Here is a 20150-nt window from a genome sequence, read left to right as displayed (position 1 = left end):
AGAAGAGGAGAAGTTCTGTGTACCAATGCTGTCTGGGCCACCTGGAGGGCTATTAGAAGAAGGCTACAGTGTTTCAATTTAATTTTCGTGAGTACCTTGGGTATCAAGGGAACGGGGAGGGGAGGGGGCGGGCGTATGCATATATTCCTGACCAGGGCATTGAAAGGGCATTCCCCGGAGAGTTTAAGAGAGGGATTCTGCTTGCGAAGAATCAGCATTTGGAGATGATTTGGGTCGCTCGTCTTTCCTGGGAAAGGAAAGCTTTGTTTTGAATGGTGTTCAAGTTGGCTCCTAAAAATGTCATTGTCTGACTAGGAGAGACTGAGGATTTTTGTTGATTTATCGAGAGTCCTAATTTGAAGAACAGATCTAAAAAATCCGCTGCGGTAGCCTTTGCTAGACGAGCTGATGGAGCTTTCAGCAGCCAATCGCCCAAGTATGGAAATACTTGATGACGCTGGTTTCGGCAAGGCAGCTGACACTGGAGCCAGAAACCTCCTAAAAGTTCATGGAGCCGATATGATGCCAAAGGGAAGAACTCGGAATTGATAGGGGGTACCAGCCACTGTGAATCGGAGGAATTTTCTGTGTTTAGGGTGTATAGGAACATGGAGATATGTGTCCTCTAGATCCAATGAAGATATTAAATCTCCGCTGTTGAGGCGCCGCAGGATGTCGGAAAGCGTGACCATCCTGAATGTTTGACTTTTGAGGAATTTGTTTAATTTCCTGTGGTCTAAGATAGGTCAGAGAACAAAAAGAAATGGGGTCCTATGGGGAGCCACAAACGGTGGTTCCAGTGGGAAAAACTACCCGTATTTAGTCGCACCTTGGTCAATGATACCAATCACACAATGGACAAAGAAACCTCAAGATGTTCAGTTGAATTTACCTTCTGATAATCACAGTAAGACATTTGGTTGAACCTGTTATCTAGTATTCAAAATAATGCATACAGCAGACTTAATACAAGTTAGGTACATAAGTGACAATAAAAATGACAAAAATATTTATCCAGCAAACATATTTTTAATCATCAAGGGTTAATTCATTTATACAAAAAAGATACACAATAAAGATATCAAATACAATGTGACATATTAAAACGAATAAAATAATATAAAAAGCTCAGGATGCACACTACAGAATGCAAAAATGATAAGAAATGTTCAGGAGGAACAGTTGTCGACGCGGCGTTTCGGTACAGTGTTAAAAACCTTCATCAGGACAGTTTCTGTTAAAGAAACAACAAAATTACTGTGTGTTTGGTTTACATACATCATCATTTTTTAAAAAAGTTTTTTATTACAAACAAGCTATTCTAACCCAAGACATAATTCCAAACTATTTGTTTTACATATTTCTGTCATTGTTTTTTTTCTTTACACATTATTAAACTGCAACAGGGGGTCAACACAAAAGGTTATCAGGCGATGGTTGGAGAGAGGTTTATATTATTGGTATCATGAAAAAGGTGGAGGGAAAAAAATAAAAGAGTGCTGAGCACTACTGTTGTGGGATTCTATATATCCTAGTTGTTGATATGCGTGGTAAGAAAATGCTTACCTCGGTCATTAAGAGGTATGATGATCTTAATGGTGCACTGGGAATAGCGTGCAGGGTATTAGGTATGAGGGCTACAACCAATTTCATCAATTTTTGGCTGGGCATGAAGATAAAAACAATCTAAAAATTAATAAAGAGAAAGGCCATCAACAAATTGTAATTGGAGGTATAGTTGCGTTTTGGTTGACAAGTTGTAAATACACCCATAATCAATACCTTTCTAAGTTGAAGAGCAAGCTCACACTGAAATAACAGGAGCCACCGATCTCAAAATCCTATTTAATTGGATGTATCTGGGTATCCTGTTTGATTGGATATACCTGAGGTGAAAAGAGGAGGGCAAGGCGGATTTATTAATGTTATTACTGCCTGTTTAATATCATCAGACAACCTCTGTCTCTAATTTTGACTTACCCCGGTTGATTACTTGGGTGGGAGGCGATGCGACCACGGTTTATGAATAAAAACCTGTGTGTGAGCTGGGAGAGAGGGGGAATTGACAGCCTCACTCGTAGTCACCGAAATCTGTGAAGAAAGAGCACTCTTAGTTTGCAGTTTCTAGCTGTGTTAAGCGCATGAGATATGCTGTTAATTTATTTGAAGTTGCCAAACGCAAACCCCACGGATCAGGGGCTGTTTGTCCATAGACTTGTTATTAGTCGGGTGGCCACATATGGTTCGGTCAGCATGTGGCAACCCTAGTGATTGTAAGCTGTTATGATTTGGTGTTTGTTTAGTTTACATTGAGCAACGAGGGCTTATCTGTTCAAGAATTACTGTTACTAAGATAGACTCGTAGAGCTCGTTGAACGCGTGGCGGCATTGGCGTCTGATAGTGCTCAATTTTGTATATTGAAACGACGGACTTAGCATTATGGCATTATTTAAGCTATTGTCCGTGCGTACAATTTACTATGCCTGCGCCACTGTTAGGCAGGGCTACAGGTCTAGGTTAGAGGTTACAAGTCCCTATCGCTTACCTCAATTCGTCGGGCCGGCCTCCCTGCTCCTGTTAGCTTCAGCGTCTCGGGGGTTCTGGCAAAGTATTTTTGTTTTAGCGCGCGTAGCGCAGCTTATATCAGAAGAAGCCGCTCATTGGTTTATTGAGCTCTAATGCCTGATTGGTCTCAAGTAGGTCACATGTTACGGGCGCTTTTGTTTGCGACTTGCGAGATTTGAAAAACAAACTTTATTGTGTATTACAGAAACATCCGTGGTGGCTTGCATGCCTTAAGCCACGCATTGTAATTAAAGAGTGTCATGTTATTTAGTCAAATGCAATTGAACAAATTATAATGGCCCGAATTGGAAATCTTGGCACCCGTTTTTTTGGAAAAGAGAAGGTATCTGGGTGCAATTCGGGTTCATATATATTAAAATAGTTTTAAGAAAAATGAATAGGCGTTTTGTCTTTCTGTTTGTACTGACATTCGCGTAAGGGCATTGGGCATTTCAAAAAGGTCCTATACTATGCGTTCCCAATCTTCTCTGCTGTATAACCCCGATACCCAGATACTAGTCACTCTGGATATCGAGGCGTTATATACAAATATACCCCAAGATGATACCATCAGAATGATCAATTTTATGCTCAGTTCTGAGGATAGGGATCATACCGCACATGAACTTTTTATCATTGATTGTGTTACCTTGGTCCTTAAACATAACTTGTTTTTATTCAATAAGGACCTATATCGTCAAATCAAGGGGACCAGCATGGGGGCTACCTGTGCTCCAAGTCTGGCCTGCTTGTATGTATCACAATTTGAAGAGAAACATATATACAACCAGGTCTCCCCATTCTTTGAAAACATATCGATGTGGTCTCGCTACATCGATGATGTTTTTTTTATTTGGACTGGTACGAGCGAGACTCTCATTGAGTTTATTGCTTGTTTCTGTAATACACAATAAAGTTTGTTTTTCAAATCTCGCAAGTCGCAAACAAAAGCGCCCGTAACATGTGACCTACTTGAGACCAATCAGGCATTAGAGCTCAATAAACCAATGAGCGGCTTCTTCTGATATAAGCTGCGCTACGCGCGCTAAAACAAAAATACTTTGCCAGAACCCCCGAGACGCTGAAGCTAACAGGAGCAGGGAGGCCGGCCCGACGAATTGAGGTAAGCGATAGGGACTTGTAACCTCTAACCTAGACCTGTAGCCCTGCCTAACAGTGGCGCAGGCATAGTAAATTGTACGCACGGACAATAGCTTAAATAATGCCATAATGCTAAGTCCGTCGTTTCAATATACAAAATTGAGCACTATCAGACGCCAATGCCGCCACGCGTTCAACGAGCTCTACGAGTCTATCTTAGTAACAGTAATTCTTGAACAGATAAGCCCTCGTTGCTCAATGTAAACTAAACAAACACCAAATCATAACAGCTTACAATCACTAGGGTTGCCACATGCTGACCGAACCATATGTGGCCACCCGACTAATAACAAGTCTATGGACAAACAGCCCCTGATCCGTGGGGTTTGCGTTTGGCAACTTCAAATAAATTAACAGCATATCTCATGCGCTTAACACAGCTAGAAACTGCAAACTAAGAGTGCTCTTTCTTCACAGATTTCGGTGACTACGAGTGAGGCTGTCAATTCCCCCTCTCTCCCAGCTCACACACAGGTTTTTATTCATAAACCGTGCTCGCATCGCCTCCCACCCAAGTAATCAACCGGGGTAAGTCAAAATTAGAGACAGAGGTTGTCTGATGATATTAAACAGGCAGTAATAACATTAATAAATCCGCCTTGCCCTCCTCTTTTCACCTCAGGTATATCCAATCAAACAGGATACCCAGATACATCCAATTAAATAGGATTTTGAGATCGGTGGCTCCTGTTATTTCAGTGTGAGCTTGCTCTTCAACTTAGAAAGGTATTGATTATGGGTGTATTTACAACTTGTCAACCAAAACGCAACTATAACTCCAATTAAAATTTGTTGATGGCCTTTCTCTTTATTAATTTTTAGATTGTTTTTATCTTCATGCCCAGCCAAAAATTGATGAAATTGGTTGTAGCCCTCATACCTAATACCCTGCACGCTATTCCCAGTGCACCATTAAGATCATCATACCTCTTAATGACCGAGGTAAGCATTTTCTTACCACGCATATCAACAACTAGGATATATAGAATCCCACAACAGTAGTGCTCAGCACTCTTTTATTTTTTTCCCTCCACCTTTTTCATGATACCAATAATATAAACCTCTCTCCAACCATCGCCTGATAACCTTTTGTGTTGACCCCCTGTTGCAGTTTAATAATGTGTAAAGAAAAAAAACAATGACAGAAATATGTAAAACAAATAGTTTGGAATTATGTCTTGGGTTAGAATAGCTTGTTTGTAATAAAAAACTTTTTTAAAAAATGATGATGTATGTAAACCAAACACACAGTAATTTTGTTGTTTCTTTAACAGAAACTGTCCTGATGAAGGTTTTTAACACTGTACCGAAACGCCGCGTCGACAACTGTTCCTCCTGAACATTTCTTATCATTTTCGCATTCTGTAGTGTGCATCCTGAGCTTTTTATATTATTTTATTCGTTTTAATATGTCACATTGTATTTGATATCTTTATTGTGTATCTTTTTTGTATAAATGAATTAACCCTTGATGATTAAAAATATGTTTGCTGGATAAATATTTTTGTCATTTTTATTGTCACTTATGTACCTAACTTGTATTAAGTCTGCTGTATGCATTATTTTGAATACTAGATAACAGGTTCAACCAAATGTCTTACTGTGATTATCAGAAGGTAAATTCAACTGAACATCTTGAGGTTTCTTTGTCCATTGTGTGATTGGTATCATTGACCAAGGTGCGACTAAATACGGGTAGTTTTTCCCACTGGAACCACCGTTTGTGGCTCCCCATAGGACCCCATTTCTTTTTGTTCTTTGTTCTCCCCTGGTCCATAATCATTACCAGTAGGGGGCCTCCTTTATTGTTACTTACGTCTAAGATAGGTCTCCACTCTCCAGATTTTTTGAGAATAAGGAAGAAGCAGGAGTAAAATCCTTTCCTTCTCTGAAGAAATGGGACTCTTTCTTTTCCCCCTTTCTGGAGCATAATCTTTGCTTCCCGCTTGAGTAAGTGAAGACGAGGGCGGTGCGATCCCCTGGGTGGAGTGTTTGGAGGGATTTGGGTAAATTCTAGAGTGTGGCCATAAGAAATGAGGTCCAGTACCCACTTGTCTGATGTGATATTGCACCACTGATGGCTATGGTTGGAAACCTTCGCACTGGTTGGGAAGGGGGGAAATGTAACTGGTACCCTGTTGTGATCACTGTTTGTGACCTGAGTCGCATGCTTGTGACGCTGGCTTTCTACGGGAGCCCTGCCTGGAGAAACCAGCTGTTGTTGCCTGTCAATATGATTGTTGTTGGTATCCCTGGCAATATTGTGGTTGGTAGGTTTGGTAAGTCTCGGTACGTTGGTAGTTTCCACTGTATCCAGAAAAGCCACGACCTCAAGCTCCCCGAAAGGGCACTTTAAGGTCCTGGAGGGTACCTAACGCTTTGGCAGTATCTTTATCTTTCTTTATTGTCATCAGAGCTTAACCTATGTGTTTCCTGAATAGACTATTTCTGTTGTATGCCATGTCAAGAATCTTTGACTGTACTTCTGGGCAAAAGGATGTTGTCGTTAGCCACCCATGACATCTTAAAGCAGCCGCACCAGCTAGTTGGCGAAAGCTTGTAGTGGCTATATCCATAGCACAATCTATGATTTTGGTTACGATGCGTTCTCCCTCTGCAAGGATCTTATTAAAGATTCCTCTTTACTTTGCTTCGGAATAAGGTCTTTTATTGTTCCTACAACAAACAACATTTACCAGTCGTAGTGGCCCAGAATGGCCAATGCATTAGAAGCTCTGACAGAGAGTGCCGACATTGAGGAAAATCTTTTTTCAATGGCGTCTGAACTGCCGTCCGGGGCTGAAGCTGTGCCGGTTGGGGGACCAGAAGTCAGAATCAGGGACTCTCCAGTGAGCCCCTCAGGTAGAAGACAGAGCGGGTGGCGCAAGGACCACAGGGCACCATAAAGGCCGCTGGCGCGGCGGCTCCTCTCTCACCGAGACTGCTGAGGTGAGGCCTTCTTCCACTCAGGGGCCGGGGCCTCGCATAGTCGCCATGTCCGGGCCCCCTGGTGTGGTGTCGGCAGGGCCAGGCCGGCTCCGCCCCGGAGTGTCGCTCGGCTGAAGTAGGCAGGCAGCCCCCTGTAACACACGGAGGACTGCCGCAGGAGGTTGGGAATCCAGCCTTTTCGCAGGAGTCGAAGCAGGCTCCTCCGGACGCCCAGCAGCTCTGCACGTGTGCACACGCTGTGGTGGAGCGGCCTAGCACTGGAGCGTCAGCACCGCCGCTGAACCCCCACTCGGGACAGCACCGCTTCATGGAGGTTCTCCGCGGAGATCGGCACCCCCGTGTTGCCGGGATTGCCACGACAGGCCAGGTGGGACCGGAGAGCTCCGAAAGTGCGTCTTACCGAGACTCTATCTTGGCCACGCCTCACCTCTCTCTTTTAAAAAGATTTTTTGATAGGTATGGGTTTTGAGAGGGTAGCTGTCAAATAGGCCGATTGTAACTATACGCATAGAGTGGGCTTTTGATTTGCCCCTTCCCCTACTGACTTTCTTCTTCCAGCTTCTTTTAGCCAGTAGCTTTGATAGCCAAGTCCTTGCATAACCCAGTGAAGTACTCATCTCTCACCTGTTTGAGTGTATCCTTCCTCCTTAACACCAATGATTGCACTGAGGTGCATGAGGGATTGTTTTACAACAATAGCACTCCCTGTCCAATCCTCTTTGCTCCCTTCTGAGTGTCTGCCTCTAATATTTTAATGCTGCATTTGTTAAAACATTAAACTCAGACCAACTGCCTTATTTTTTTACTTGCCTGGCCTCCGAAACTGACTGCTGTCTGACGTTGATCATAATACTATCCATAGACATCACCTTTTCAGTTTCAAAAGGCATTGGCCTGCTTGAAAGAAGGCGATTAATCGCAGATGCAGATCCCATGGCCTCAGCATCAATTAATGTAGTTCTAAACCGCCTAGCTATGGTGAACCTGAGGCCGTGCATTACTGTTTACACAGATTTAACAGCTGGTGCTTTCATAGGCTATACTAGCATCCTGCTAAAACGTTGAGGAGTAAATAAATACCCAAGGGCAGGGTGGAATTCTATGGTATTCCAAATATGCAATGGTGAAAAAAGGAGGAGATATCAGGAAAAAATACAAATGGGTTATAGCCAGTTGCTGCAAAGAAAGCAAACATAAGAACTCACTGAGGGCACAGCCATGAGATCTGCAGGGGGTGCATAGCACAGGCACTGCCCACATAAAATGGTCAGAAAAAGTAGATCACGGGGAGATACTCCGTAGAACCGCAAATTAAAGACATGGATCTGCTGTATCTCTACACTATCGTCTGGATGAGGGAATTAAAATATTAAAACGAAGAGTAAATCAAATGCCTTATTAATATCTGCAAAGCATTTTCAGTGTGTTTTACTGAATACCAGTGAAGTAGTGAAACTTGCACCTACCATTGTCTGAGTTCTCTGGTGACACATATTGCATGGGTCATAGTAAAATGCCAAAAGCCACAGAAGGTCGTCGGTGGTGTCTGTATTCGATAAGAGGAGGCTTTCGGCTGCAATATCCACCCAATGCCCAAAGTGAACTAGTAAAAACCAGGCATCAAAGCCACATGTGGGAGACCTAGGGAACAATCACAAGCATCAGTGTTACAGAATGAAGGAGACTCCATAGTACAGAACTTATAACAGAATGCTAATTTGTTACAGATTTCATCAATGTTGTGTATCCACTCCCAGCACTTTATCTTCATGCACCTCAAGATCTATGTGCAGCCTCCTAACAGCACCTTCCAATAAAAGAGATCTGGCCGCCTGTGCTCCCAGGTCTGCGAAAGGTAGCCTTCACTGGACCAAGTCACACATGTTCTCCATCTTCAGAAGGCTCCCATACATGGCTTAGAGGATGCAGACTGTTTCACCTTTTTAAGTCTGCAATTTAATCTACCATGGAACATTGCCACCTTTAAAGGCAATTTACCGTATCACATCTAATGTTGATTTGTACAAGGAAAGGCACCCTAAACATGCTAGAATGCTGCACAGACTAGTCAGGCTCTGCCAGGCATATCCGATCCTACTACCTTTCAAAGCAACGATAGCTTGTTCATTCCATAACCTGTTATGCGCCGCAGTGGAGGTACCGGGAAGAGGATGAGATTACAAAAAATAGGGACAGGTTCACATTTAAACTCATTGTTTCCATGACCTAATGGGAATCAAAGAAAGAAGCACTGGGTTGAAACATCTAAAGGTTCACTTGACATTTGACTAGCAAGGGACATGCAAAATAATGTATCACCTGCTGCATCTGAGGATAAAACATTACTAGCATTACCAGTACTTAATGCTTTCATATCTTCTGAGGTTACTCATTGCTTCAGTAACTACCTTAGAGCACTTCATATGTGCCTACCTCCTGTTTTATTATACAGTGATGTAAGTGCCCTCTTCAGGTACCAATTAATCCGGTGTGAAAGAAATGGCATTACATACTAGCCCATATCTCAACAATTGGTTCAAAGCTGCATGGACACGGCAGAACATGGACAAATAGTTCTAAGTTTGTGAGTCAGATGTAAGATCATTCCAAGTAGGATGAATTCTCAGCACTCATGCCTGCGACGTACCACAGGCAGAGTGCACACTCACATAATGAAGATACCTGGCAGACGGAATGAGGCCATATGCGGAGAATGAATGGCAAGTCAAAGCTGTCAAGGCTATGTCTATACCTGGCTCACCTACGCTTTGGCATATAAATACTAACAAGCATTAGTAAATGCATTAGGTTTCGCCTATGTGAATAATTAGCTGTTTTTTTTGTAAGTTGTAGCTTGCTGGGTAGTTGAACAACATAAGTTAAAGAAAGTCTGTTAAAGTGTTATGACTTGTTTATGTACAAAAAACGCAATATATTGTGCTGTTACTAGTGGTGGAGTGCGGGTAAGTAATTACAACATTTTGAAAAATGAAATGAAAGCGGGAAATAATAGAATTAATTGATGTAAACGCAATATTATGTGTTGAGAGGAGATTTGGCAACTTTTGGGCCCGGTGCCACAACACATGCTCCACCCTTCAAATCATGACCCTAGTGCCTGCAAGATTGTGGTGTTTAGAGTGGTGCCTAGAGCTTTGCGTCGAAGTGTCACTGCACCTGTTGCACCATTGAAATCATGACCCTAGTGCCTGCAAGGTAACTACACTTGTGACTGCTTACTTAGTAGTTAAATATAGCACCATTTAGTGTTTAGAGGAGTTCTGACAACTTTTGGCCCCGTTGCCACTGCACCTGCAGCACCATTGAAATCATGGCCATAGCGCCTACTAGAGCACTGCACGTGTGACTACCTGTTTAGTATAAAAGTTTAGCAATATTCTGCGCTAATGTGGGATCCTTAGAGCTTTTTACCTTGGTGCCACTGCACCTGCTAAACCATTCAAATCAAGCCCCTTTTTGTTTAATAGTAAAATTTAGCAATAATCTGGGTTTAGTGGGGTCCCTAGAACTTTTGGCCCCAGTGCCACTGCACCTGCTGCACCACTCAAATAAAATTGTTTTTAACTGCAAGGTAACTGCAATTGTGACTGCCTGTTAAATAGCCAAATATAGCAATGTTAGGTGTTGAGAGGAGTTCTGACAACTTTTCAGGACGGTGCTACTGCACCTGATGCACCATTCAAATCATGACCATGTTGTCTACAAGGTAACTGCACTTGTGGTTTCCTGTTTTGAAATAACATTTAGCAATATTAGGTGTTTAGTGGAGTAATGGCAACTTTTGGCCAGGTGCCACTGCACCTGCTGCACCATTTACATCAAGTCCCTTTTAACTCTAAGGTAACTGCAATTGTGACTGCATGTTTTGTAGTGTAGCTCCTATTTTCCCAATAGGCTCTGCGCATTGGAATAGTACCTACAGCAGTAAAGGCCTAGGCCAGACGTTAACTAGGTCTACTACTGTCGATGCTAGACTTAATTTTTGGGTTTGCCAGCTAAGCTCAGAGTTCGCTAGAAACTTTCTCGAATGTTCAAGGAAGGATTAACTTCCCTGATTAGACAAGAAGGGATTTAGTTTCTGACAACCATAGAACATGACAACTTTGCTCTCCCCTAATCAAGAGTCAATCTCGAGAGTCGTGTGAGCACAAGGCAATTATTTTACTCAGTCAGTACGTGCATTCTTAGTCTCATCAGAATGTAGAGAAAAGGAAGAGACGGGCGTGTTCAATAAAAAGGTGTTATTTATTGATCAGTCTCTTTTCTCGTACAAGAGAAATGGATCGATATTATTGCAATACTTATAGTTAAGTAAAGTGCATACATTAAAAGCAATAGTATAAAATAATACTGTAAAAACATTGATATGGTTTCTGAGCCATATGATGTTTTAAATGATTAAAATATATTTACATACACATATACATTTGACTAAACGTACTCAACTGGTGTTTCTAAATACGCCTACCCCGTGTACCTGACCTAAGTCTAATGCGTGGGCGGGAATAGAAAGTTACAGTTTAAGTTAAGTTTGTTTTTGCCAAGTGATAACTAAAGAATTCTCTGTGAGGGGTTATTCAGTTCTGTACCTGGAAGTTAGGATGAATGAGGAATGGTATCTCTTTCTCTGCTCTCGATATTCCAGGCTGCCTGCGAGGGCTGCCCAGAAGCGCCGGTGCTGGGTCTCTCGGCTTGAGATAGCAGCGCGTCTCTCAGCGCGTCAGGAAGGCGGGGCTGCTGCCAGCGGGGTCTGCTTCTGCTCTCGGCTTCGGCAAGTATGGCTGCTCCGTCTTGTCACCACGCGTGTGTTTGCATAGGGCAAGGTCGGCAATATTTATACCTTAAAGGTGCCGAGATTGACGTAAGGATGGACATAGATACGTCAATAAAGATGTCATACGACTTGCTCGTTAGCACATTCTTTACTAAAGTTCTCTGTGAAATCAAAACAATGGCCGCACGGATTTTCCAGGTTGTCATAGGTTTGATTTGTTATGAGAACGTCGTATGCCTTATCAGGGGCTGGAGGAATGTCGCTTGTCTAATTAGATCTCAAGCGTTATGACCTAATCAGATAACACGTTCCTGTGCCGGAGTGTGACTGCGTCAGATAACGGTATCTGCATCATGGGGGTTTTCTTGCCTCATGGGCTGACTGTTAGTTAACTTGATAGTTAGTTTAACTAGAATAGGGTCAGGAATAGGGGGACTGATTCAGAACCTATAGAAATACACGACACCCACTCCACGCTAACTATGGTCATATCTACTAATCTATGCATAGTATAACATAGTACAACATACTATAGAGTATAGTGTATACCTTACCACCCCAAAATACATAAATGCATTTCGAAATTTTCAAATATACTGAAAATTGCAGTCATATATATTGTATGCACTTAAGCTATGAATCAAATGCAAAAGTAAACACGCATTTTTATGCATTATTGCTTATCGGTATATGAGAAATACACATGAAATGGCTCTTAATATGGCTATACAGAAAGGAAGTCCGAGACCATTTCATCACATAATAAAATATCTGTGAACCTACCAGCGGGCAGCTAAAGTCTATAAAGTATCTAAAAATAGAAATTTTAGTTCTCTAGGAATAGTTTCTTACTTTAAGCAGAAGATCAGTGTCCCGGGAAAAAATATGTCGAAAAATATTTTAAGGGGCATGCTGAAAAAATTGCTGTCCGTGAACTGGAGTGAAATTGTTCATGTGACTTTATTTTTAAAGTTGAAGGCCGAATTCAGGGAACGCCGTGTGCGAGTTTACTCAAAAGTCTCTATTTCTGTTCTGGAGAGAACATCATATCATTCAGGCTTTCGAAAAAACTGTCAACAGCTTCATGGGAAAGTTCCACTAAGTCGGAAATAGGTGTAACCATGCATTCGTGCGCATGATTGTCTCCATTGACATTCTGATTCGCATTGCTGACAGAAGGTCGTACCTGTTCGATGCTGCTTTCATCTTGAACTTCACTACTCTTCAATCGCAGTGGTGAAGATTCCAGGAATGCCGTCATCAGGATTGGCAGCCTTTGAGGGCAGCACAAAGCGTGAACCTTGGTAGGAACCAACAGTGTATCTGCATCCACTGGCGCATCCGATTGTAGCGTCAGACAGGTGTCTAACACGCATTCTTCTCCGCATAGCAGACACCTTAGTACAGGTAAAACACACCTTTGCCACATTGGTCGAAATGATAGAAACCAAGTCATGTTCAGGTCTCTAAGCCGGGAGAGTCCCAGGATTTTTGATATCCGGTCCCGGTATCCAATGGCTAGGATCGTATCTTCCATTGTCACGAGAGTTTGATCTGTGACATGGGTTGCCATAACGAAAAATAAGGACTAGGAATAGGATTCCTGCAATTAGTCCCAGGATCAGGGGAAGTCCGCCAAAAATCGAATGGACGAAATCTGGAAAAATACCCAGTATGGCTTTGAATGGTGTTAATGTCATCGAAAATACTGTCTTAAATACCTTTGAGACCCCAGTGGTATCAGAAATATTTAAGATTTCGCTTAGGATTTCCGCGAAATGTACGGGGGAATTAGTTGATAATAATGTATGTATCTCTGCAGTCGTCCTTGCGACTTGTAGGTCATACGTTTCTTTTGATGACGTGAGCCTTGTAGGCGTCTGAAGAAGCACTGTTTTCATTCTGCTTAAAGTATCTATTCGAATAGAAGTAATTTTCAAACTGGGCCATGCCCTTGCCTCCCTGTCTGGAAAGGAGCTGGGGAATAAAGAGCGTCCACAGCACTTGACCTTCGCCGTTGTAGTTACTAGATAAGGAGTCCCGGGCATAAGACTGCAGCATCTGCGGTCTACAATAAGAATGTAACTCCCATTATAGAGTCCTTGAAAGAATGGTTCTATTTCAGTTGCAGGTGCGCCTTGCTGGTGACATGAAAGGTTGTATGAATTCCCTTCACAGGCTCCATGCAAACTAATTCCGTTACACAGAAGCGTGCCGCTTAGTGACATAGCACAATTGTTGCCACTAAGAAACACTTTCTGTCCTTTATTACTGACACATGCATGTGAATAGGGCAGGTTCCAAGTTGTTTTAAGGTACCCCTTTCCCAATTTCTCGTACATGCCAGCCTGTATATATTTTTGGCAGTATTGAAACCTGAAGGTTGAGATTGGAATATTTATGATTCCGTGTATTATCCATTCACTGACAGGTCGTTCTGACATTGTCATTGGTAATCTTTCTAGTTTTTCAATGCTCAAGATTGTATAATCAGCACCCTTTTGCGCCATACCGATTTGTCTATCAGTAAGGTTAAAGATTTGGAATAGTGACGTTGTGTTGATTAAACGCCAAGGCACATAGCCTGAACGCAGATTTTGTAACGTCCAGCCAAGCTGTACAATGGAACGCAATTGTGACTGACCATGTTGTAATAACAGTAAGTCTTGCGATAATATATCGATTGCTGAAGACACAATGCTGTCCAATGAAAAAATTCTGGAGGACAGAGTCATTAACCCATTGTCCACTACAGAAAGTGATTTTTCCAAATTAATACGGTCAATTTCCCGTATTCTTTCTGCTGTCTCAATTTGAGTAACCTTCCAGGCCTCATTGTATGCTGCATATACAGAGGCTGCTATGAAACGCTTTTGACGCTGTTTGCGTGGTCCCATTATGAAATCACGCAAGTCAGCACCATCAGTAAGTAAAGTTAGGTGTTGCTTAATTTCAGGCAGTGTGGAAGTCTGTAGCCATTGAAGGCATAATTTGCCCACACTGTAGGTTGTTATTATCCCTGGGTGATGTCTTTGGGGATATCTAGGGTCTGGCCTGGTCATTTTAAAACCCTGTGTTTTATTCAGGAATCTATCTTGACAGTTATTTGTATCTGTGGGCCAGATCAACCATTGTTTCCAATCAGGATGTGTTCTGTTTTTGTTTAATATATGGTTTACGTCTATCTCTTCATCTGTATCAGAGTTATTGCTAAACATTGTTGGCTTTGGAATAGACGGATTATTTAAATCATTGATTTTGGCTAAGCCAAGACAGGTGGTTTGTTGAACAGTGTCATTTAAAAATATCATTTGTTCTGGGATCATGCAGGCTCTAAACAAAGCTTCTAAACCCTGTACTTGCCATTCTTTTGTACCCCAAACACTTTTCAAATCAACATTTTTGTCCCAATAATCAAATCCAAATGTATTCATTTTTTCAAAGAATGAATCTGAATATATCAATTTTGTGTTGGTTATCATGGTTTTCATCCCTGTCTTGTTTGACAATTTAAAATAAAATGTTTCAGCATTACTTATGTTAAAACCTGAAAAATATGAATATTTGTCATACACGGTTCTAGAGCTCCCTTTTGGAGGTGTAGCGCAATGTTCCCATTGATTATAATTTAAAACATTTCTAGGTTGTGCAGATTTATGCAAAAAATGGTTACCATAATGGTTATAGCAATACATACTATCATAATTTGTAGAACCTTGCAAATAATCATGTTTTGTAAATTTAGCAGACATTACTAAGTCAGACATCATGTTGTTAATACTCTCGAAGTCCCAATCATCAGCAAATGAGTTTGGTTTTGCAAAGTCACTCAAAGAGATCTTGATTTGGTGTGGATATTTCAGGATCTCGACCGGACCATAAATTTCATAGTCAGTGTTGTCCCAGGCTACCCCACCAGGTATAGGATTGGCTGTGAAGTTGGCTGAAGAAAGTTCTCTTTTCTCGACGTGTGAAGATGTGTGTGGTTTGAGGACCAAGTTGATGTTCTGACTTGCTGTGTCCATTTTAGCATATTTTCCCTCAATGAAGCGTCCCAAAGTAAATACCATGATGAGCCAAAGTATGAGGATAAATGCACCAAAACCCACCCAAAATTCAATCCATGGAGAAACCAGATATGTTTCTTTCAGGTGTTTCAAAAGTTCCTTAGCTTTGTCTTTAAAGGATTTTGATGATGGCTGTGTCTTTGATTCACTGAAGCCGTCAGAGGAATCATCGAAGTTGATGAAGTACCCGGATGCAGTTCTGTCAATTGTTCCAATTGCTTCAGGATTTTTGTTTCTTGCATTTTCACTTGGTACTTCAGTATAGATTGGTGTGTCTCTGCTAAATGTCTTTATTTGGGTTTTCAGAGGTCTTAGTTCTATTGCATTGTTGCATAGTCCTTCTTGTTCTTCTGCAGGCGTTTCGAATGTGATGAGCCTTTTTGATAGGACCTCTGTGCTAGTAGCAAACCTTGGTGTTCTGCTACTTATTGGGAGTCCACTTGGCCTACTGTTTGTTATCGGCCACATGTTGTGGTTTTACCAGGTCGATGGATACAACTCGGTTCTCCTTTTTTCCAGCAAGTGGCGGTAGTACAACTGATCTTGTCCCGTTGACAGACAAGACAGGAACTGCTTTTCTGTAAGAAGGCCCAAATTCCTTCTTTACCGCGATCTTCTCCCTGACTAGATCCCCGACTTTTGGAATCCAGACAGGTCTTGCTGGGACAGGTGGTGATTCTTCAGTGGTTGTTGGCTGTTGTTTCAACTGTATGTTGCTCAGGTCTTTTCTTGCTTTGTTTAAGTCCTGCAAAATAGCCAAACGGTCTTTGACATCAAAGCTTTTTTCTATTACCACTGAAGTCTGACTATCAAGGTCAGAGATCAACATCCTAGTTCCGAATAATAATTCGTACGGACTGAATCCCTTCAGAGAATTTCTTGGCAAGTTATTTAGACTACGTTGGACACTTATTAGATGTTTGACCCCCCCAGCTCCCGAACCTAATATCCTTTCCATTATAGATTGCTTTCTGCCTTGGTTTTTTCTTTACACCATCCCGTACCCTCAGGAAGGAAGTGAGAAGATTCCCGCTGGGCTGTGCTCATTTGGCCATGTTTCCCCCCCAGGCTGGATTGCCTGAGTGAAAACAATGGTCGAACGTAGCATGCTCTTAGCGTATATGCCATTTAGACTCGCAAATCTTGTATAATAGTCCGGACGTCAGCCGAGTGCTGGTGATCTACATTATAAGTGGAAACTAGCCTGTATATGTTAATCGCAAGCCATTCTTTTTGTTGGTAATATTATCTGCCTTGATACGACGAGGTATTAAACTGCTTCTCTCCCCACTGCGATCTCTGTTGCAGTTTGGGCAGTTTTTTACAAACATGGTGTAGTGCAGGCTCATGCCTGGCCACCAGTACCGTGATTGTAATTCTTCCAGAGAATCTTTTAATTTAAGGTGTCTGTGACCCTCGCCCATGTGTGCGTCTGCGATTAACAAGTTTCTCCTGTCCATGTTTGGAATCACTCTATCCCCCACTCCAGGGATTCGAGCAAAAGGGACGGAGTTTGCATCGATTATGTATGTATAATTGAGTGGATAGTTGATCGGTAACGCTGAGCAGTCGCTTTTTGATGACGTTTTCACCGCCAGCATTGTTTCACCGTCAATGTATTTTAATGTACGCTTTTTTCGATCTACGGGAGCCGATTTAGTGGCTGCCGCTCCGGCTGTTTCAGCCAATGAATTCCCTACAACGTGAACGCCATCACGTTGATGACTCAGTGAGTGAGTCACGTGAGTCTTTGGTAGTTCTTTTTTCAAAAGAGCTACTTGTTCCCAGAGCAGTCTCTGCTTTATTGGTGCATCTGTGTCATCTTTGTAACCGTTCTGAATCCATGTCTGCAAATCCTTGTTATATGCTTTGACGCAGTAATATGAATCTGACACTATAAGCGTCGGGAATTCGCGATCCGCATTATCTAGCGCCATTTTCAAAGCTATTATTTCAGTTTGTAGTTCTGAATTAGTTTCTACTGAGTGTGATTTTGTTAATAGAGGTCTTAGTTTACCTCCGCGCCACACTTCTTTTGTAATCTCACATGTGGGGTTGTATGCATGTTCTCCCCAAACGGAGGGTTGAGCATGTCCGTCTGTATAGATTACACAGGCGTAATGTCGTAGAGGAAGAATGTCGATTGGCAGAGGATACGTCTTTTCATATTTTAGATTTTTTAATTCTTCTAGTTCTTAAAAAATTGTCAACCAGGCTATACTTGATAATTCATATCCTTCGTATAGAATTTTTAGATGGGCAATTCTGGATTTTTTGAAGTTGAATTTGTAACCCTCTGCAGCGAACCCAAGTATTATGGTGTTCACTCTTTTCAAGTGAGTCTCCAAGTCATCATCTGTTAGGTAAATGTCATCAACATAAGATAATGCTTCATCATCATATAGTTGTAGTAATTCTGTTACTCTCGCTGAGAATACCCCCGGGCTATTCTTGTACCCCTGGGCTAACCGACAGAATTGTTTTTGAGTGCCATTTACTGAGAATGCAGTTAAAGATCTGCTCTCTGGTGCTATGTTTTGACAAAAGAATCCATTGGAAATGTCCAAGGTAGTTTTGTATTTTTTGCGCACTATGTTATTCATTAGTGCAGCACTGTGTGAGTTTTGCACTGCAAAGGTTTTGCAACATGTGTTAAGGTGTCGGTAATCCAAAACTAGACGATATGAATTGTCTGGTTTGGAGACCGGAAACAAAGGATTGTTCATTTGTGAGGTGCAAGTTTCAATCACCCCCTGGTATTCTAGCTGATCTAGTATTTCATTTACTTGTTTTTTAGCTTCTTGCTTAATTGGGTACTGCCTTTGTGCAGTTGGTTGTGATTTTAACTGGATTTTGTGAGGAGGAGAATCCTCATCCCAACCTACATGATTTTTATATAAAGCAGGTGCTAAGGCCACTGCCCACTTTCTAGCAAGTGTGTATTTTTTATGAATCGGTATTTGATTCGAGAAGGCAGGCATAATTACTTCTTCGCCATGAGGGCACTCCCTGACAAACTCTGGTGGCCAGTCTTTTTCAGCTAGAAGGATGTCATAGCCTTTGGAGAGGTTATCCCAAAATAGTCCCCTTATTTTCCTAGTCTTATCTCCCTCTATACGTAATGTTATCTCGTATATCTTGTGGGGCTTGCTAACTCTGGTGTCTGCAGTTTCCACTTGAAGGTATTCATTCGTGTCCACTGTCTCCAGATGATTCATAAGGACTTTGCGAGCTATGCTCACTTCTGCTGCGCTGTCTAGCATTGTCTGAGCCCACTCTCCGTTTTTCAGTTGTGTCCTCAGTATTCTCGGCATTGTTAACTACCTTGATACTGGCTACCTTCTTTTTTGGAAATTGTAATTTCTTTTTTAGCTGAGCAGGTTCCTTGTCTTTGGACTTGGCGTGCTCTTCTGATCGTCCTTTTCTTTCCGATTTCTGCGAGGAATTCTGAAAAGATTGAGAGGGACGTGTATCAATGTCTTGATATCTATCAGGTTTTTTAATATTATCCCTATTTCTAAGGTTATATCTATTCCCAGAGGGGTCACTCTGTGGTGACCTCTGTCTTTGGTTTGGAGATTTCTCTCTTCGCCTCGGAGACCTTCCTCTGGACTGGAATTTCTTTTCTTTAGGATTGGATTGTTTATTTCCATCCCAGTTCTTTTTTGGTGAATTATTATTATTAAAAAATATTTTTTCTGGACTTGTAGTCAGTTGCGGTTTTACTGGTATTCCACCTAGACTATCTCTGCCTAGTTCTTCATAGGATTTTTCTATGATTCTGGCAATTTCAGCTGGTTGGTCTGCTATATCTGTCTCTTTTAACCTCTGGCGGATCGCCACGTTTGCTGCTTCACCTTTTATGTTGGCTAATAATATAGCCGAGACCTGCTTGAAGTCTTTTAGTAATTTCATACCAAGAGTTAAAGCAGGTTCTGGACCGTATTCATCTTGAATTTGTTTTAGCACATCTGGTATTACCGAAATGGATGGAACACCGTGCGTTTTTGTGTAGATGGAAGCAAAGACTGTACCCCAAGTGTCACAGTCCTCAATGTGTGGTGCGATTCCCATTGGGAGACATATAGTCAGAATCCTGTGTTTTTCCAGCGGGGTGGTGTCAGGAAACACCGCCTCTATTTGGGTGATTTTCTGTGCCAACCAGAATGGTATTTGTTCCCGTTTAGCTGGAACTTTACCTAGGCAGGATTGGATGTTCTGTGGTGTAATTTTATTTGTGTTCCCCTGGTGAGGGGTCAGCTGTGGAAGTTTAATCGCTGGCTGAATTGTTGAAGTCCGCATTACATACTGAACTAATTGTCTATGAATTTTTAGTAGTTGTTTTAGCTGTATTAACAGCTCTGCTGCAGGCATTCTTTCGATGTCTGGATGTGGTGGGTATCCGGCTAAGACCGGCCACGTTGCTCCTGGTCTTCCTGAAGGACCGAGCCTTGTAATGTGATTGTTATGTTTTAGGGTGCCATCAAATAAGAGCAAATGCTCTTGGAATTTGAGTGGTACTTCCACCTCCTCGAAAGGAGTGTATGTTTCAGGAGGTTCCTCTACTTTGTAATAGTGGAAGTACTTTGTTACAGCATTTGCTGCCGGAAAA

General features: G+C 41.9%; 1 protein-coding gene across 2 annotated transcripts in view; it reads right to left on the bottom strand.

The window, feature by feature from the left end:
* FANCC (FA complementation group C) overlaps nt 1-20150 on the bottom strand; it is a 1254769-nt gene that overhangs the window by 80023 nt on the left and 1154596 nt on the right. For both annotated transcript variants that reach the window (XM_078675695.1, XM_078675696.1), the window contains one exon: nt 8143-8317. In XM_078675695.1, coding sequence (XP_078531821.1) covers nt 8143-8317 — 175 coding nt within the window. The remainder of the gene's footprint in view (nt 1-8142; nt 8318-20150) is intronic.

This window comes from Lissotriton helveticus, chromosome 2_1, assembly GCF_964261635.1.
Source record: "Lissotriton helveticus chromosome 2_1, aLisHel1.1, whole genome shotgun sequence".
Classification (NCBI taxonomy): Eukaryota; Metazoa; Chordata; class Amphibia; order Caudata; family Salamandridae; genus Lissotriton; species Lissotriton helveticus.
This window is presented reverse-complemented; position numbering and strand designations above follow the sequence as displayed.